At 37.0% G+C, this 18,073-nt stretch overlaps 1 protein-coding gene across 1 annotated transcript in view; it reads right to left on the reverse strand.

Annotated features, from left to right (window-relative positions):
• CTNNA3 (catenin alpha 3) overlaps window positions 1–18,073 on the reverse strand; it is a 1,251,491-nt gene that overhangs the window by 936,633 nt on the left and 296,785 nt on the right. Inside the window, exon 7 of the mRNA XM_006089723.3 lies at window positions 13,734–13,937. Coding sequence (XP_006089785.1) covers window positions 13,734–13,937 — 204 coding nt within the window. The remainder of the gene's footprint in view (window positions 1–13,733; window positions 13,938–18,073) is intronic.

Consider the following 18,073-nt stretch of genomic DNA (forward strand, 5'->3'; position numbering starts at 1 on the left):
AGTGTACTTTACTTTTAGTGTCACAATTTATGACCAGTATATGGATTATTTTCATAGTACAATTTGATGAAATGAGAGGAAAGGTAACAACTTAAGAAATGACAAGTAATTCAGAATGCATTTACCATAAATCTGAAGCTTTGTCACATGAATAATTAATGTCCATATTCATCTATGCTTCCCAATATTATATGTTTTTATAATTAAATTTCTGTTGATATATAATGTGATAAACTAAGTTAAATTTTAACATTTAAGTCTAAAGAGAAGGGCTACTTATAATTCTCTACAAAATATCTTCCATTTATTATGCTTTGCCAAAATGAATGATTATATCATGTCCTAGCTTTCAGTAAATCTTATATATAGTTTATGGCTTATCTTTCCAGAAGGAGTAAGTTTTTATATAAATTGAAGGCAACTAGCTTATAAGAGGAAGAGAATGGAAGTAACACGTCCAAGATGCCGACCATAAGCAAAGCACTGCTCTCATATTTTTACTTCAGCAGTTTTCATTCTAGCTACACATTAAAACCTCCCAGGGATCTTTTCTAGAACATTCTGATGCACGAGTGCTTCCCCAGAGATTCTGATTTAATTGAAGGAGGTGGGGCCTTGGCTTGAGAATTCTTTGAGGCTCTCCAAGTGATCATAATATGCAGCTAGGATTGAAAATAAGCGTTACATACTTTATCTCATGTCATCATCACCATCAAAACAATTTGACCAGATAATTTTATTATCCCTTTATTTAAGATTAAAGAAATGGATTTCACAAAGGTTGAGAAATGTGGCTCAGAGAATAAAGAAAGTAAATTTTATAACTGGATTTTAAACCTAAATTTCTCTGACTGCAATGATCATTCCTAACCCCCTTTGTCAAAAACACTTCATATGAGTTAATAGTGGAAATCTGTATTTTATTTTTCTCCTGGATTTAAAATGAGGTGGAATAAAGTATATTCTACTTGTCATTTGCTAGCAATACACTCTTTTCTTCATTAAACTAATTAAATTGGCACAACAGATCAAGTTGTTTTGTGTTTTATGTCATTAAGGTACAGTATTTTTCTGACTTTCAAAATGTTCCTCATTTTTTTCGTATTGAGCAAGGGATAGACAAATAGTTAATGGCATAGAATCAAGAACCCAAAAATAGCCCCACACAAGTATAGCAAACTGATTTTTGACAAAGATGCAAAAACATGAATTCAATCAAAGAAGAATATCTATTTCAAAAAATAGTGCTAGAGGAATTGGATATCAATTGGATATCAAACAAAATGAACCTTGAGAAAAGTCTCACACCTCATAAAAATTAACTCAAAATAGATCATAAATATAAACTTAAAATGTAAAACTATAAAACTTTTAAACAAAAATCTCTGGAACCTAAAACTTGATGAACATTCTTAGACACAAAAACTATAATACATGAAAGAAAAGTTGATAAAAGTGACTTCATCAGATTTGATTGCTAGATAGCATTTGCAAACCTCCTATCTGAAAAAGGTCTCTTTTGCAGAATATATAAAAGACTCAATAATTAACAGTAAAATACAAACAATTCAATTACAAAATCAGCAAAAAACATGATGAGCCATTTCACTAAAGAGTATATACAGGTGGCAAATAAGCATATAAAAAGATGTTTAACAGTTTAATATCATCACTATCCATTAGGGAAATGCAAATTAAGATCATGATAAGCAAGGACTACACACCAATTAGAACAGCTAAAATAAAAACAGTAAAAATACCAAATGCTGGTCAGGGTGTGAAGTACTTATTCTCTTTGCTGGTGGGAATGTAAAATACTACAGCCACTCTGAAAAACAGTTTGACAGTTTCTAAAAAACTAAACATTCATTTACCATATGACCCAATAATTGCTCTTCAGGGCATTTATCTCAGAGAAGTGAAAACTTATGTCTACACAAAACCCTGCACATAACTGTTCATAGAAGCTTTATTTCTAATAGCCTCCAAACTGGAAACAACAAAATGTGCTATAATAGGGGATGGGTTAACTAGACTGTGGGACTCCCATAACATGGGATACTACTCAGCAATAGAAAGGAATAAACTATCAATACATGCAACATGGGTTGATTTCTAAGGCATCATGTTGAGTGAAAAAGGCCAGTCTCAACATATACTGTATGATTCTATTTATAGAATATTTTTAAAAAGACAAAATTGTAGAAAGGAAGCATACATTAGTATTTGCCAGGGCTTAGAAATGGTAAGGTAGGGGTGAAGGGAAAGGAGAGAGATCAGGAGGGTAAGTGTGACCATAAAGTAGTAGGAAGAAGAAGATATTTGCAGTGATAGAATATTTCTGTGTCTTTGTTATAGTGGTGATTACATAAACCTATGCATGTGATAAAAATATACACATAATGTTTATCAATGTCAACTTCCTGGTTTTGACATCATACCATAGTTACATAAGATGCAACCAATGTGGATATGTGGGCAACAGGTACACAGAACTTCTCTGTACTATCATTGTAACTTCCTTTTAATCTATAATTATTTCCAAATAAAATGTGTAGGGGTTTTTAATATTAGTTTCTAGTCTTTGAGAGGTATTCCTAGAACAGTTTCATAACCCAAAAATGAGAGAAGATGGGGAGGCTTCCCCATAGAGTATGAATTATATAATAAAAGCCTAAGTCACCATTACGGCGAAACAACCAGAACGACCGGTTGCTATGATGTGCACGACCACTGGGGGGCAGATGCTCAATGCAGGAGCTTCCCCTGGTGGTCAGTGTGCTCCCACAGGGGGAGCGCTGCTCAGCCTGAAGCCAGGCTCACAGCTGGAGAGCGCAGCGGCAGTGGCAGGAGCCTCTCCCACCTCCAAGGCAGTGCAAAGAAGCAGTGAGCCAAGCAGAAAGGAGCAGCAAGCAGGCAGGTGGTAAAGAGCGAGGGGTCCCGGACTACGAGAGGGTGCAGGCCAGGCTGAGGAACACCCCCCCCCCGAGTGCACAAATTTTGTGCACCAGGCCTCCAGTTATAAAATAAAAGTAATCATCAAGTAATTCAGTTAGTTCTACTGTACAAACTTCTAGCTTTTATATAAAGGTCAGAAACTAGATAAAGTGAGCAGTCGATGCTTCTAAAGGAGCTGTAAAGCTAGGAAGAGCTTCTGTTTTTACAAAACATGATTCCCATAAGTAGTGATTATCATATCTCTGCTATGCACCAAACAAAAGAATTATTTTTCTTTCCCCAATTGTAAGCCAACTGCCATACTCAAGTACTGCCAACTTTGTGGGGGTTGTGCATATTTTATTTTTTCTGAGCTCTACACTTACAATTGCCAAGGAGGAAGGGAGACTTAGTAACCACAAGAGGCTGCAGGAACATTTGCCTGCTTCTGCAGGCACAAATTATATAATCACTCAGTATTCAATGATTATAATTCAATACCACTGAAGGAGGCATGTGATCATCATGCACATTTTGGGAATATCCATTGTGGCTCACCTGGATAGTTTCAAAGTCACTTCTTAAAAGCAATTATTGACACCATGACAGCATAAATGCATGCAGGCACAAATAATCCTTGTGAAAATGGAATTCTGCTAGAGGACCACTTATCTAGCTTTTTTGTTTAGTTTTCATATTGGGCACTAGAATCTTGACACATAATTAGATAAGGTTTACCCACTTCAGATCTCTGTTGTAAGGATAACTATAGTAGTTTTATTTTTAACCCAGGACTTAAAGAACATAAAGAATTTTGAAGATTAATTAAATCTATACTTTGTAATAGGATCCATTAACAGACTTCTCTACATACATCTGCTCACAAATATCAGTTTTGTCGTCCTTCTTACAAAGCTCTTGTTAGTAACTCTTGACCATATGACTCATAGCAAGCATGTCAAACTCACAGCCGGCGGGCCACATGCCCAAAATTATATAACACTGAGTGATTATATAATTTATGCTGCAGAAGCAGGCAAATGTTCCTGCAGCCTCTTGTGGTTACTAAGTCTCCACACGTGGCCCGCCGGCTGTGAGTTTGACATGCTTGTAGCAGTTCCTTACATTTGGTGTTAGATTTCTCATGCTCCTCTCAAAGTAAAGTCTTTGCCAATAAAAGTCTGTAATACTCAGATTAGTATTACCATGTAAGAAGCCATGCCAAAACCTAGTGGTTAAAAGCAACAAATTCTTCTCTCTCATGGTTCTGAGTTTGACCGACTCAGCCAGGATTTCATACATCAGGTCTCTATGCAGGAGCAGTCAAGGTCAAGCCTCAGCCATATGAAGGTCTTAACTGGCTAGACGTCCAAGACAGCATCCTCACGGGGATGGCCCTTACTGCTGGCTTTGGCTGGGAACTCAGGGTAGGCTATCAAGCAGAGTGCCTACCTGGCTGTGACTTCACCATATGCATGGGCTCCTTACAGTATAGCAACTGCATTCTGAGAGGTAGGGTCCCAAGACTGAGCATTGCAAGGGACTTAGGTGGAATCTGAAAGACCTTTTATGACATAACCCCAGAAACTCCAGAATGTTGCTTCTGCCACATTTAATTGGTCGGGCAAGTTATTAAAACAGGCCCAGGTTCAAGAAGAAGAATATTAAATCCCACCCAGTGATGGAGGAAAGGCAAAGTCATACCAGAGAAAAGAGCAAAATGGAAGATATTGTTGTGGCCTTTTTTTTTCAAAAATTCAATCCACCACATATGGAAAGTTTTGCTTTTCTCCAATGTGCCAGTACAAAATGCTAGTGGCCTATTTTACTGGCTAACAACAGAAAGGGCAGAATTATGCTATAGTTCTTGGTTGCCCTGACCTAAGTATCCTGTGTCTTTTTTCTTTTATTATATTTTTTACAGCAGCATTATTAAAGCTGAAGAAACATGAGATGATCAGGCAACAAAACACTGTGGCGAAGAAGGCATTTCTGCATAGCGCTGTGTTGTCCAATACAATAGCCACTAACCACGTGGCCAATGAATATTTTCAATGAGGCTAGTCCAGATGGACTATAAATGTAAAATGCACACATTTCAGGGACTTAGTATTAAAAAGGAATGTAAACTATCTCAGTGTTAATGTTTATATTAATTAAATGTTGAAATTATACTTTGCATATACTGAACTACCTAAATTATTCTCATTAGTTTTACCTGTTTCTTTTACTATATGGGGCTACTAGAGAATTTTAAATTATATAGGTGGATCACATATTATTCTAGCTTGCCTAACATTTCCATTACAAAGCACTGGCTCAGAAAATAAACTAAATCCTATTTTCCATTGTGTACAACCACAACAATTCATGGTGTTTACACCATTAAATGGTCTTCAGGCATTTTAATTACTTCATGTTAAATATTATGTGAGATATATATGCACATTCAAAATCAATATTTGGTATTTCTATAAAACTCTGATTACCTTCCCTGACATTTAAATATATAATTCATATTTAATATAACTATAAGTTTACATATAATTGCAGCAATTCATTTCACATAGAATTTCAATGTTCTATTTCTGCTGAACAAATTATCACAAACTTAAGTGTCTTCAACAATGGCCACTTCCTCCATCTTTAAAGCCAAAAATCGTGGATTTACCTCCCACACCACACACACACACACACACACACACACACACACACACACACACACATTTCTCTCTCTCTCTCTCTCTCTCTCTCTCTCTCTCTCTCTCTCTCCTTCCCTCCCTCCCTTCCTCTCTCTCCCACACACAAACATACATTCTCTCTCTCTCTCTTTTTCTCTTACTCTCTTCTTCCATCTCATCTCTCTCTAATTCAGCCAAGAAAAGTTATCTGTTTTTAAGGACTCATGTAATTAGACTGGGGTCACCCATTTAATTCAGGAAAATCTCTCCTCCTCAAGGCCCCTGCACTCAATCACATTTTCAAAGTTTCTTATACTATGCGTACCGGTATCCACAGGTTCCAAGGACTAAGACGTGGACATCTGTGTAAGGGAGAGGGGTGGGGGACGAGTGGTCAGTATCCGATTACCATATAGGAATCAACTTTTTACAGGGAGATAAAATTCCTTATAGATACATCCTTGTCATATGTAAGTGAAAGAAAAGTAATTTTTTCAAATGAGGCATAGTGCCCGCAGACTGAATCATATTCAAAATCCAAATCCACTAGTGTACTAGGTATTTACTCCATGTTTGTATAAATGTCAAACTGAAACAGTTAAAAGCTGCTCTGGAATGTTAAAGCAAAAAACTGACAGTTGAGTTCTTAGATACAAAGAATGACAGTTATCTCTAAGGAAAGCATAAGTGAAATTGTTAGCATAGGTAGCTAGTTGGTTAAAGAAGGGAGCAAATGGAATCGAACATTAAGCCTGATTTGCTAGAAAGCCACAGCATTCACAGGCTCACAGGGTACAGCCACATCCTCCACCAGAGGTCAATAAACTGAAAAACATAGTTTTCAACATAATCAACCACTCAAAAGCCAGCCAGCCAGCACTGCAGTGTAATGGAAAATTTTAAGATTTTTAAATTGTAAAGCAGCTAATACAGTGTACCTGATCTAATAATGGATTAATTCTAATATGCAGTCCCTGCCAAAACAAGAAAAAAAAAGAAAGAAAATAAATTTTGAGGCTGCCTTTACATTTTTATAATTTTAATTCTAACCTGTCTCTAGTATTCAAAGAGTTATTGCATATAGATCATCCTAACTGCTTTACCTTATCATCATGAGAAATAAGGGTGAAATAATTTCCAAAATGAATTTTTAGGAGAGAAGTGAAGGCCTTATATGGAAGAAAAACCACATAATATATCTTTGTTGGCTTTATTGAATCTTTATAATACTCCAAGACAGGGAATGCATTAAACCCGACATGCAATAAAATAGATCTCTGAATAACAAAAGCCATTCAATTTGATTATCTATTCACTCAACAAATATAGAACGAGAACCAACAATGTGCGTTCACATGAGCTACCTGGCGAAGAAAATAGTGAGCAAGTGAGAGGTCTAGAAGTGGGAACTGGTCCCTGAATACAGTCCAGGCCTGACTCTTTTATACTACCAGAGCCATCCCTTGCTCAACTCTCTAATATCCCCCTATAGTAAAGTATTAATCTGAGAGCTAACTTCTCCAATAATTCTACATCTCCTGAAAATCCTCCCCAGCAAGACATCCAAACTTAAGAACATCAACATAATTTCAACCCACCCCTAGAAATATATGTGTCTGAACTAAAGCATGATGGCCATTCACTTCCAGCTATATTTTCAACAATTATAGAAATACCACCCATTAAAAACAACTGATTCCCCTCTACCCCTCCTTCGTGGGAGGGCCTCCTTATTCTCCCTCAACATGAAGAAATCCTTTAATTACACTGTAAATCAGAGAAGATGGACTAGACCTAATCCATACTGGAAGTACAACAAAATCAGCAGATATAACTTAGAAAAATATACCTCTAATTTTAAAAGACAAAAGTTAAACTTTTTCAGATTCAAAATGTTCTCTGGAATATATACTTTTCATTGAACTTATTGGGATGATATTGGTTAAGAAAATTATATAGGTTTTAGGCGTACAATTCCATAATACATCATCTGTATATTGTATTGTGTGTTCAATACCCCAAGCCTCCTTCCATCAACATTTATCCCCCCTATTCCCTCTTCGCCCTCCCCGCAATGCCCTTTTCCTTTGGTAATCACCATACTGTTGTCTGTGTCCATGATGGGGTTTTTGTTTTCCGTTTGTTTGTTTGCTTGCTTCCTTCCTTGCTTAGCTAAGCCCTTCACCTTTTTCACGCAACCCCTCAACCCCCTCTGGAGTATATTTTTTAATAAGTAAAAATCCAGTTTTGGAATATGACTGGATGTGGATCCAAATGTACAGAGTGATGAGAAAATTTTGTTTTCGAATATTCACATTGATCCTTAGAAGAGACCTGTACTGTGCAAAAGCAGGCCTTTTATAACAGGCAGTGCATCATATAAATTTACTAAACATTTGAAACTCATTTCATTTAATGTCAGGGAAGCTGCTTCTCCATTACATGGCATATATAGAATGCAATAATTTCACCGATTCTTTCATTTACTCAAAAGTACAATTCAGCTTTTTCTAAATCCGAGGCATTATGCCTAGGGCTTGCGGTAAAACAGCAAATAAAGCAGACACGTTATCTGCCAGCATGGAGCTTAAAGTGAGTAAGGGATACTAACTAAAAACAGATCTGAAATGCAAGGATTAATGATACTTCCACGGACGAGACTAGGGAAGACTGGTATTACTTACTAGAGGTCCTGGGCCTCCCAGAGATGGCCATATCCTCATTCCCAGAACCTGTGAAAGTGTTAGTTACATGGCAAAAGGATGTAATTAAGAGTAATTACAAAAGGATGTAATTAAGAGTCAGGGCCTTGAGATGACATAATTACCCTGGATCATCAGGAAGGGCCCTATTTATCATCACCACACGAGTCCTACAAAGTAGAGAACATTTCCTGGCTGCAGCCAGAGAAAAAGATGCGAGGACAGAAGCAGAGGCAGAGAAATGTGACGTAGCTGGTTCTGGTGCAGGCAGAGGGCCACGAGCCAGGGGATGCAGGTGGCCTCTGGAAGCTACGGCTGGAAAGGGCAAGGGAATGGATTCTGCCCTACAGCCGCCAGAGAAGGATGCAGCCTGCTGACACTTCCGCTTTCAACCTGGGGAGACTTGTGTCCAACTTTGACCCACAGAGCTGTAAATAATAATCTGTGTTATGTAAGCCACTAAGTTTGTGGGAATTTGTTACGGTAGCAATAGAAAGGTCTATTGTTACACATATTATATATACACACACACACACACACACACACACACACACAAATTTAAAAGAAGAAAAATATTAGGGCAAACATATATAATCATTAATACTGCTAAGTGGTTGTCTGTTTTATTTGTTATTGACCCATCTGGTCTCATTTCCTACTAATTTCTTACCAATGTGACAAGAAAATGAACTTACTGAATAATAGCTTCAGTAAAAAAAAAAAATTATTGAGCCCTAACTGGTTTGGCTCAGTGGATAGAGCGTCGGCCTGCAGACTGAAGAGTCCCAGGTTTGATTCTGGTCAAGGGCATGTACCTTGGTTGCGGGCACATCCCCAGTTAGGGGGTGTGCAGGAGGCAGCTGATCGATGTTTCTAACTCTCTATCCCTCTCCCTTCCTCTCTGTAAAAAATCAATGAAATATATATTTTTAAAATGATTAAGACTTACTGATCTGTTTAAGGAGGTAAAGTTACTCAAACTGGTCATGTGAATTGAGTCTGAAAAAAACATAAATTGCATTTATTTCCTACTTCTCTGGGCTCCTTACACCTGCAAAATTTGAAGCCTTGAAACCACATTCACATAAGAGATCTACAGATTTTGATGAGTATTATTCCTGCTTTAAGTGTTTATGATTCTCTTTATTGTAGCTGAATTATCATCAAGTAGTTACTCTATCGATATAGCTCAATTACAAAAGCTGCTAATTGGAAAAGCAAACCAAGTCCAACAAAAGAGAAACAATATTCCTTAAATTAGGAAGCTGAGGACTTAAGTACAGGAGCTGTCCTAAAATCTTTGAGAGAACCGAGAAAGATTGGAGTTCAGGTAGTCCCCCAGGAACGTGCATTTCCTTTCATTAAAGATGATGAAACAGCGATAGGGGAACATCATTTGTGATATAAACCTAGAGTAAAAATAAACCTGGAAATATGTTCTGATCATTTATTCCACAGTGTTCCAGATTGGTTCCTGCTTTTTATTCTAATATTCATTAGCTCAGTCAGACACTAGTATTAGGCATAAAATTCTGCATTTTTACATGAAAAGAAACTGTTACATTGCTTTTGGAGTGCTTTTTCATAGTACTGTAAGTTTATTTTTTTATTATGAATAGGTTGTACTCATCAATGAAATGTTTCCATAATGTGTGAATGAATGGGCATCTGACCCTGTGGACCACCATAAATTTAGCTCCTCCCACTCTGACTACTACACCAACATCAGAACGAATCATCAGACGGAACCCACACACACGATGTCTTTTCTTTCCAAAGGGAAAAAAAATGCCTTCCTCAACAAGTACTTGACATTTGCTCTAAGAGAAAGGCATATATAGTATTCTGAGATCACCCCAAGAACATCCCCTCAACTCTGCTCTTTCCTCTCCTCTGTTCCTGCTCTCACCATGAGCCCTCCCTCCATATTCTCTCCACACTTATCATATAAATACAGTAAATAAACTTCAAATTAATTGCTTCAGGCGTGTTGTCGTTTTAATTTTAAAGACTGAGAAGCAGCAAGCACTAAATTCAATTTACCTGTATCCAAATGACAATTACTGAGCACCTGCTATGCTAAGCGCCAGGAACACAGTCCCCACTCTCCTAGGGCTCCTGGCTAGTGGAGCAAGCAGACACGCAAACAGAGGAATGCCATCTGGGATAAGAGCTCTAAAGGGGGAAATGCCATGAGGGAGATATTGCTGGGGGTGTTTGCCCTTCTTTGCCAGAGGGGAGAAGAGAAAACATGGGGGAAGGAGGAAGAAAGAAGAAAACAATCTCCATGAAGTATAAATAGTAATGCAATTTAATCAACTAAATGACCAAGAAGTATTTGGGTTCCTACAATTAAGATTACCCTTAAACATGATAAAATTGAGATAATGATCTGGACAAGCTTTAAAAAAAGCTACTTACCATTCATCTGCGTAATTTATTATAAACAAAAAAGTCGCTTTCCACTTCACTCTTCTAACACAGAACTTACCTTGTTTTAAAATGAAAATATCTAACAGAAAGATATTAGTAACATAAGTTTTGTGTACTTGACTCCTTGAAACTGAACATGAGATTAAATCCTCAATAAGTAAAAGAGCAAGAAGACAGAAAAGTGCAAACCTATTTTCAGTGCCTTACTTAGCATATTTGATACCGGGAGTCCATGCTTTTTAAACACCTCTCTCCTCTATGTAACAAAACTACATTTCCACAATAATCTCAAATAATCATTATTTTCCTAATTTGTTCTTTAACTTTAAAGTGATAGACAATTTTCAAAAAGAGAATACATTTCAAAGTTATAACTCAAATTCAATGAAATATTTCACGAATGAAATTTACACTTACCTAACAAAAATATTACCCCTCAAAATTCAGTTCCATGATCATAATTTTTAAATTAAAAACAAACCTCCGTGGTCACATAAAATAACAGAATTAAAGTAACTCCAGTTCTTTGTCTTTGTAATCATTGTGTCATCCCTGTCAATTTTGAATCTGCTGTTTCAGTGCAAAAAAGACTATACTGTTTACTAAAGGATAGTCATTAAAGTGTGCTAATTTGAATTATATACACATATTATTAAAACAACAACTATAGCCAATTGCTTAGAATTTAGAAGAATTATGTGGAAAACATTTTACCAGTGACATTTAGAATTGGTGGTACATGGTGATAATATAAAGCAGATATATATATATATATATATATATATATATATATGGCAGACCGACTTTTAGTTGGTTCTATAAATTTCTAGAAACATTGTACCTTCTTAATGATTGGACCCTAGGCAGAATGCTCCCGTAACTTCACCTTTGGTATGAATAGTTTTCAACCCAAATAGTTTGTAAGCCAAAGTGGAAGAAACCATAAAAACACTGCTATTTTTGTGTGACGTATGTTTATTATGTACAGAACCAGCTTCAGGGGCCTGTGACTGTGCACAGAGCCCTCTGCTCAAAAAGGCCTACCTTGGCTTTTTAAAAAAATTCTTTATTGTTGAAAGTATTATATATGTCTCCTTTTGCCCCCATTGACCTCTCCCAGCCAGCTCCTGTCCCCCAATACAGGCCCTCACGCCCCTATTGTTTGTGTCCATTGGTTATACTTGTATGCATGTATACACGTCCTTTGGTTTTTAATGTTCTGCTACCACAGTGTTCATATTCTTAACACCTTTACCTTTGAAGTTGTGTATTAAGCGAAGTCCTATGGGGCAATGAAGCATGTACCCTAGACTCACATGCAGGCAGAGGTCCTCAGCCTATTCCCCCACCCAGTGATTGCTGCCACCATTCACTCCTGGTAGGGTCCTTGGCACAGTCAGGGTGGGTTGGGGTTATAGCTCAAGTACACAAACACCTGTAGGGTCTGCATGCTCCCACAAGTATCCCTATGCTCTAGAGAACCTAACACTAAATAGCAAATAAAAATAACTTTCTCATGTCAACTGAGACTGTGAATAAAGGAAAAAGGTGCTCCCACCCCCCACCCCAACCCCGCTTTTGAACAACAGGCTTTGCATTTTCAGTTTTGCACTGGGCTCTACAATTATGTAGCCATCCTTGTCTATACATGCGTATGAGTATGTGCATGTGCATCTGTTTGTGTTTGTATCTAAAAGAATAAAATAACTTTATATATGGTAAAATAATTGTATCTATAATTTTATATATTTATGTATAAAATAAGTTTACATGTAACTTCAGGCTATTTTGATCTATAAAGGTGAATATAATGTACAAGTACACAGATCAGGAGAGAAGAAATTCCAATACAATATAACCTTCTGAGTTTTTTCTAATGGATGCATTCCCTTAAAAAACCTTTAAGAATATATTATATGTTAAAAATGGGGCTATTCTAGCTTAAGAAGCAGGACATGACACTATTAACATGTTCTTCTTATTAACATAATGTACTTTACAACTTTGATTTCTTGACAAACAAGAGATTGTTGTTCAGGTGCCAAAGTCATCAAATATTAAGAACAAGGAGCTATATCAAACATGTTAAAAAGTCTTTAAAACTCACTAATTTTAGCACATACCAATTATTCACATAAGTTACTTATACAGAACAATCCCAATTCTTCCGTTTCACATTCAAAAAGTGATGCTTTGAAACTATTTTTATTCCATTTATAATAAGGCAGATCAACAAAACATTCCAATTATAAACCTTTCATTTTGTTGAGCTCTTCTATTTAAAAAGGCTTCATGATCAATACACAGTTGACAATGAAGACTTCCTTCATTTTAAAAATGGCACTAAGATTTGAATGTAAGACTCCACAGATGGATGTAAAATGTATATATATGGAATGAATATATAATATATGAATACATAAAATCTGAAAGCAAAAAGACCTTGAAACTTTTGTGCATTTGTCTAAATTTAGACAGCATTCCTAATATTCCCAAAAGATAGTTAAAACTGCCACAACTCATAACATTTGAAAAGGGTCACGAGCCACCCGAACTCAATGAGCTCCTTTACATCTTCAAAAATGGTCCCTGATCCCCGCAGCAATGACTTCATCCGATACTATCTACATCCTGACTTTGATACTCACCAACTTCAGTCTGAGAATATGCTCCTTTTCTTAACCTTTTTATCCTTTAAATTGATGGACAGCTCCACTTTCCCTTCTCCAGTCCTGAATCCCTTCTTCAACTAATATTTAGTTACTATTTCAAACAAAGCAATCAAATGTAAACAACCTTCTGGTTAGATTCCATCCCTAGAAAATCCAATCTCACCGCTACACCCTGTGAGCACCCTGAGCAGAACCCACTCAGCAAGCCAATCTATGGAAAATCGCACACTTACTTATCATTTATCACATGTTCTACAGAGAAACTCGGCACATACCCGATGTACAGAATGGGGGCAACAGTTACTCACGTTGTTCATGTACTCGGAAAGCAGGTCCTGCAGAGCCTGGCGAATGGCGTTGCATTCTGCGATGATCCGCTCCCGATGGAAATCCCTGGTGCAGGAAGAGTCGGCCAACAGAGCAGCCCCGCTGATGATGGCTTCAAGGCGTTGCTCTAGGGATGGTCTTATTTCCTCCTCAGTCACTGTCAGTGGATCCAAGACAATTAAATTCTAAAGGCAAAACACATTTGGATGGTTAGAACTTCATAACATCCTATTTTTAAGAAAAATAAATATCATTTTGGTTTCACCTTCAGAAGTCAGATGTGATAATAAAGAAAATTGCATTTTTTCTGCCTCACTCAGTTTACGCATAATTCTATATGGCAATTATTATTCAGTGACAAAAACTATACAATTATGAGCACTGGTTCTAATATCAGACAGATCTGTGTTCAAATCTTGCCTTTCCCGCTTATCAACAGTGTGAGCTAACTCAGGGGTCTTAGGTACTCTGAGCCTCACCTACCTGATCTGTAAAGTTTTAATATTAACATTGTGTGCCTCATTTTGTAAGAACAATGTGAGTGCTTGATACAGTGCGTGGCACATTCTTATTTATAATACTCACCTTTAAATAGAACTTCATTGTTTACATAATATTTTCACATATATAATCAAACCCTGACAACACTATAAAGAAGTGGGCAGCAAAGATATTGTTAAATTGATGATAAATGACTAAGACTGTTTCACCCAAGGTCACTGAGAAAATAATGGTAAAGTTCAGACAAGTATCCAGGTCTAATAATATCTAATTCAATATTCATGTCATTATGCCTTACTATAAATCATACACTCTAATTAACTTAAACACTAACATATCAAAAAGAATTCTGAATTGTAATTATTTATTGAAAAAGTAAGACTCCATCTTTCTGTTGATCTATTATAACTTCCAGCTATTCCTACTATTGAAAATTGACATGGTATTTTTAAGGTTTCCATTAGATATAAGTCTCCAAGCAAAAGAAGTCAAGATAATCTATAGTCTCTGAAGAAAAGATGAAAGGTGTGAGGGTCTACGGGTTCTTTATTAAAATAGAGAGGAAGCTTTTCCAAAGTTTAGGCATAATGTGGCAATTAGAGAAAGAGTTAGTATCAAATAAAAGCTCTATGAAAAATCCTTAACATAAAATGGGTACATATAATAATCTTCAAATACTAGTATATAGTTGACAATGAAGATTTCAAATGTGTATGTATAAATCCATACACACACAATAAACATCATTGATATTTAGAGTATATAATCATATAATTAAATTTTAAATATACACATATGCAGAGAGAGCTCTATGTATATTGTATATGTGTGTGCCTAAAATCTTAAATTGATCATTGCACTATATTACATTATGATAAATATATGGGAATCAAAAGTAGTCAGAATTAAATTTTAAAAGCTGTAACTCCAGGAACAGGCTAGGGGGAGAAAATTATTACAGAAACAGAAATAATTTTAAAGCAATGAGAAAAAAAAATATTAGCACTACGTAATGTTCACATATTATAGAATATAAAATATAAACTCAGTTTATATTCAAACTAAACTCAGTTTAGTTTCAAAAAGGAAATAAAGTTTACAAATGCCAGATTTAATATTTTTGTTATCCAATGCATAATCTTTTAGATGAGACAATAATCCAACTGTCCATCAGTCAAGAATTCATTTACATTTAAATCTACCTCCTTATCTCACTTGTCATTTTTACCATATCTTCCTTTGGCTCACTAACTTAGTACACACATTCCACTCCAATGTCCATAACAATAATTAATCCAATTAAAATCTTTTTTGAAAATGTCTCCACCGTGATATCATCACTAAGAAAAGACACTGAGGGCAACAGAATTGCTCGAATGCAATCAGAAGTGACAGGAACAGTTAACATGTCTCCAGCATTGTAATGATACAAAAAGTTAATTAAACTTCAAATCTGCTCACCTATAAGAATTGCAAGAAGAAACTAGTAATTTCAGGACGTGATTTTATGTCAGAAAACAGATTCTATTCTAGGATTAAGTCATATCATTTCCTGCTCTACAGGGCCATTCCTCAAACTCTCTAGACTTTGGATTTTCACTTGCATGACATCTAAGATTTTCCAGGCTCATCTGCACTGAAACCATGGCCTGCTTTGACATCTGATAGCCCCACACATGCCTCTTGATTCCTCTTTGACTACTGTCCTCCTATTCCCATTCAATAACAGTTTTCACTAACCTTGTCATCAAATCAATAAAAAGGTATGTTTTTTTAAAAGTAACTTGAATGTCCTATGAAAAACCACTGGGTGTTTGAGACCCGCTGAAATTAATAACTATCTCTTAAGGCCTTCAGTAAGATGATGAAATAAGAATATCCATACCTCATACCCCCACAGAAACCGAGTTTCACAATGACTTATGAATGAGAATACCTTTATGAAAGCCTGGGAGTATAGCTGAGAGGTTCCTGCACACCAGTGGAGCAAAAAATAAATAAAAGAATAGAAGCACCGACAAGGATAAGAACAGTCATCCCTCTTCCAAGGCCAACAGAGACTGTGGTGGCCAGTATTTCCCCATGGGAGAAAGTGAGAGCAAAGTGAGCGCTCCTCTTCCCCAGACTCGTGGGATGCTGCCCAAGAAGCCCATTTCCATCTCTTCTCACCCATAACATTGAGAGGACTGGAACAGCTGAATAATTTTAGGATAGGGAAGAGCAGAGAAAAGGGTAGAAGCTCACAGCAACCAATACATGGATCTCAACCAGCAGCAGATCCTACTAATTGTATAGCAGATTCCAACAAGAGCCCCATCATCAAATCCAGTAGGACCCCTAACTGAAGACTCTACAACTAGATGGTGTGCACCCCCAGCATTTCATGCACCACACCCTGCTGTAGCCAACCCCAGAGTCCCCTGCAGATGATGTACTCAAGTTCCACAGACGGCATATAGATACTAGCATCCAGCTGGATCTTTTAGATTGGCAGAGGACACAACATTAAACGCTTCAGGGCATTACCCTAGGGAAAATTAGTAGGAGGCTCCCAGCACCCAGCCTGGGTTTGTGGTATCAAGAGAAGGCACACAGTCTAAGATTTCCCCCTCAAGGGGAACAAAAGGAATGGAGCAGCAGCATTGATAGAAAAAAAAAAATCTGAGAGACTTCAGTATCTCTAGCTTGGCTCACTGAAGCTAGTTAGGAAAGAGTTGAGGAAGTGACTGCTTCTTCAAATGTAAAGATAACAGTGTCAGGTTTCAAAGCACCTGAAGAATCAAGGAAATATGATATCACCAAAGGAACAAAACAAACTCCAGTAGCTGTTCCCAAAGAAATGGAGATTTAATAATTGCCTTGGAAAAATTCAAAATAATTCAAAATTCATTTTTAAAAAGCTTAGTGAGAAAAGAGAGAACAGAGAGCCCTAACCAGTTTGGCTCAGTGGATAGAGTATCGGCCTGCGGACTGAGGGGTCCCGGGTTCAATTCTGGTCAAGGACATGTACCTTGGTTGCAGGCACATCCCCAGTAGGGGGGTATGCAGGAGGCAGCTGAACGATGTTTCTCTCTCATTGATGTTTCTAACTCTCTATCCCTCTCCCTTCCTCTCTGTAAAAAAATCAATAAAATATATTTTTTTAAAAGAGAGAGAGAACAGAGATACACAACTCAACTAAATCAGGAAAACAATACATGTACAAATAAGAAGTTTAACCAAGAGATGGGAATCATAAAAAGAACCAAACAGAAATGCTGGAGCAGAATAATACAATGACTGAACTGCAAATCCACTAGAGAGGTTCAACAACAGACTAGAACATTCAAAAGAAAGAACCAATGAACTTAATGACAGATAATTTGAGTTATGTAGTCAGAGGCATACAAAAAATTTCAAATAAAAAAAGCCTACTGGACTTATGGGACACAATCCAAAAATATATATATATATATATATAGTCATATGCTGCATAAAGATGCTTCAGTCAATGATAAACCACATATACAATGGTGGTCCCATAAAAGCACAATAGAGCAGGAAAATTCCTATTACCTAGTTACATTGTAGCTACGATAACATTACATTGAAATGCATTACACATGTTTGTATTGATGCTGGTTCAAACAAACCGAACAGCGGAATGACCATCCGGACGACCTTGACGACCATCTGGGACTACGCTATGACACCCACTGGTGCCAGGCCAGCCAAGGTGGGTGCAATGCGATTGGTTGGAGGCCCGGCCATCGCCCCATGATCGCCCCGCAGAGGGAGGCCCAGGTCACCGGACGGCAGGGCAATCAATTGGGGGGCTCCA

This window comes from Myotis lucifugus, unplaced genomic scaffold (assembly GCF_000147115.1).
Source record: "Myotis lucifugus unplaced genomic scaffold, Myoluc2.0 scaffold_62, whole genome shotgun sequence".
In the NCBI taxonomy this organism is placed as follows: Eukaryota; Metazoa; Chordata; class Mammalia; order Chiroptera; family Vespertilionidae; genus Myotis; species Myotis lucifugus.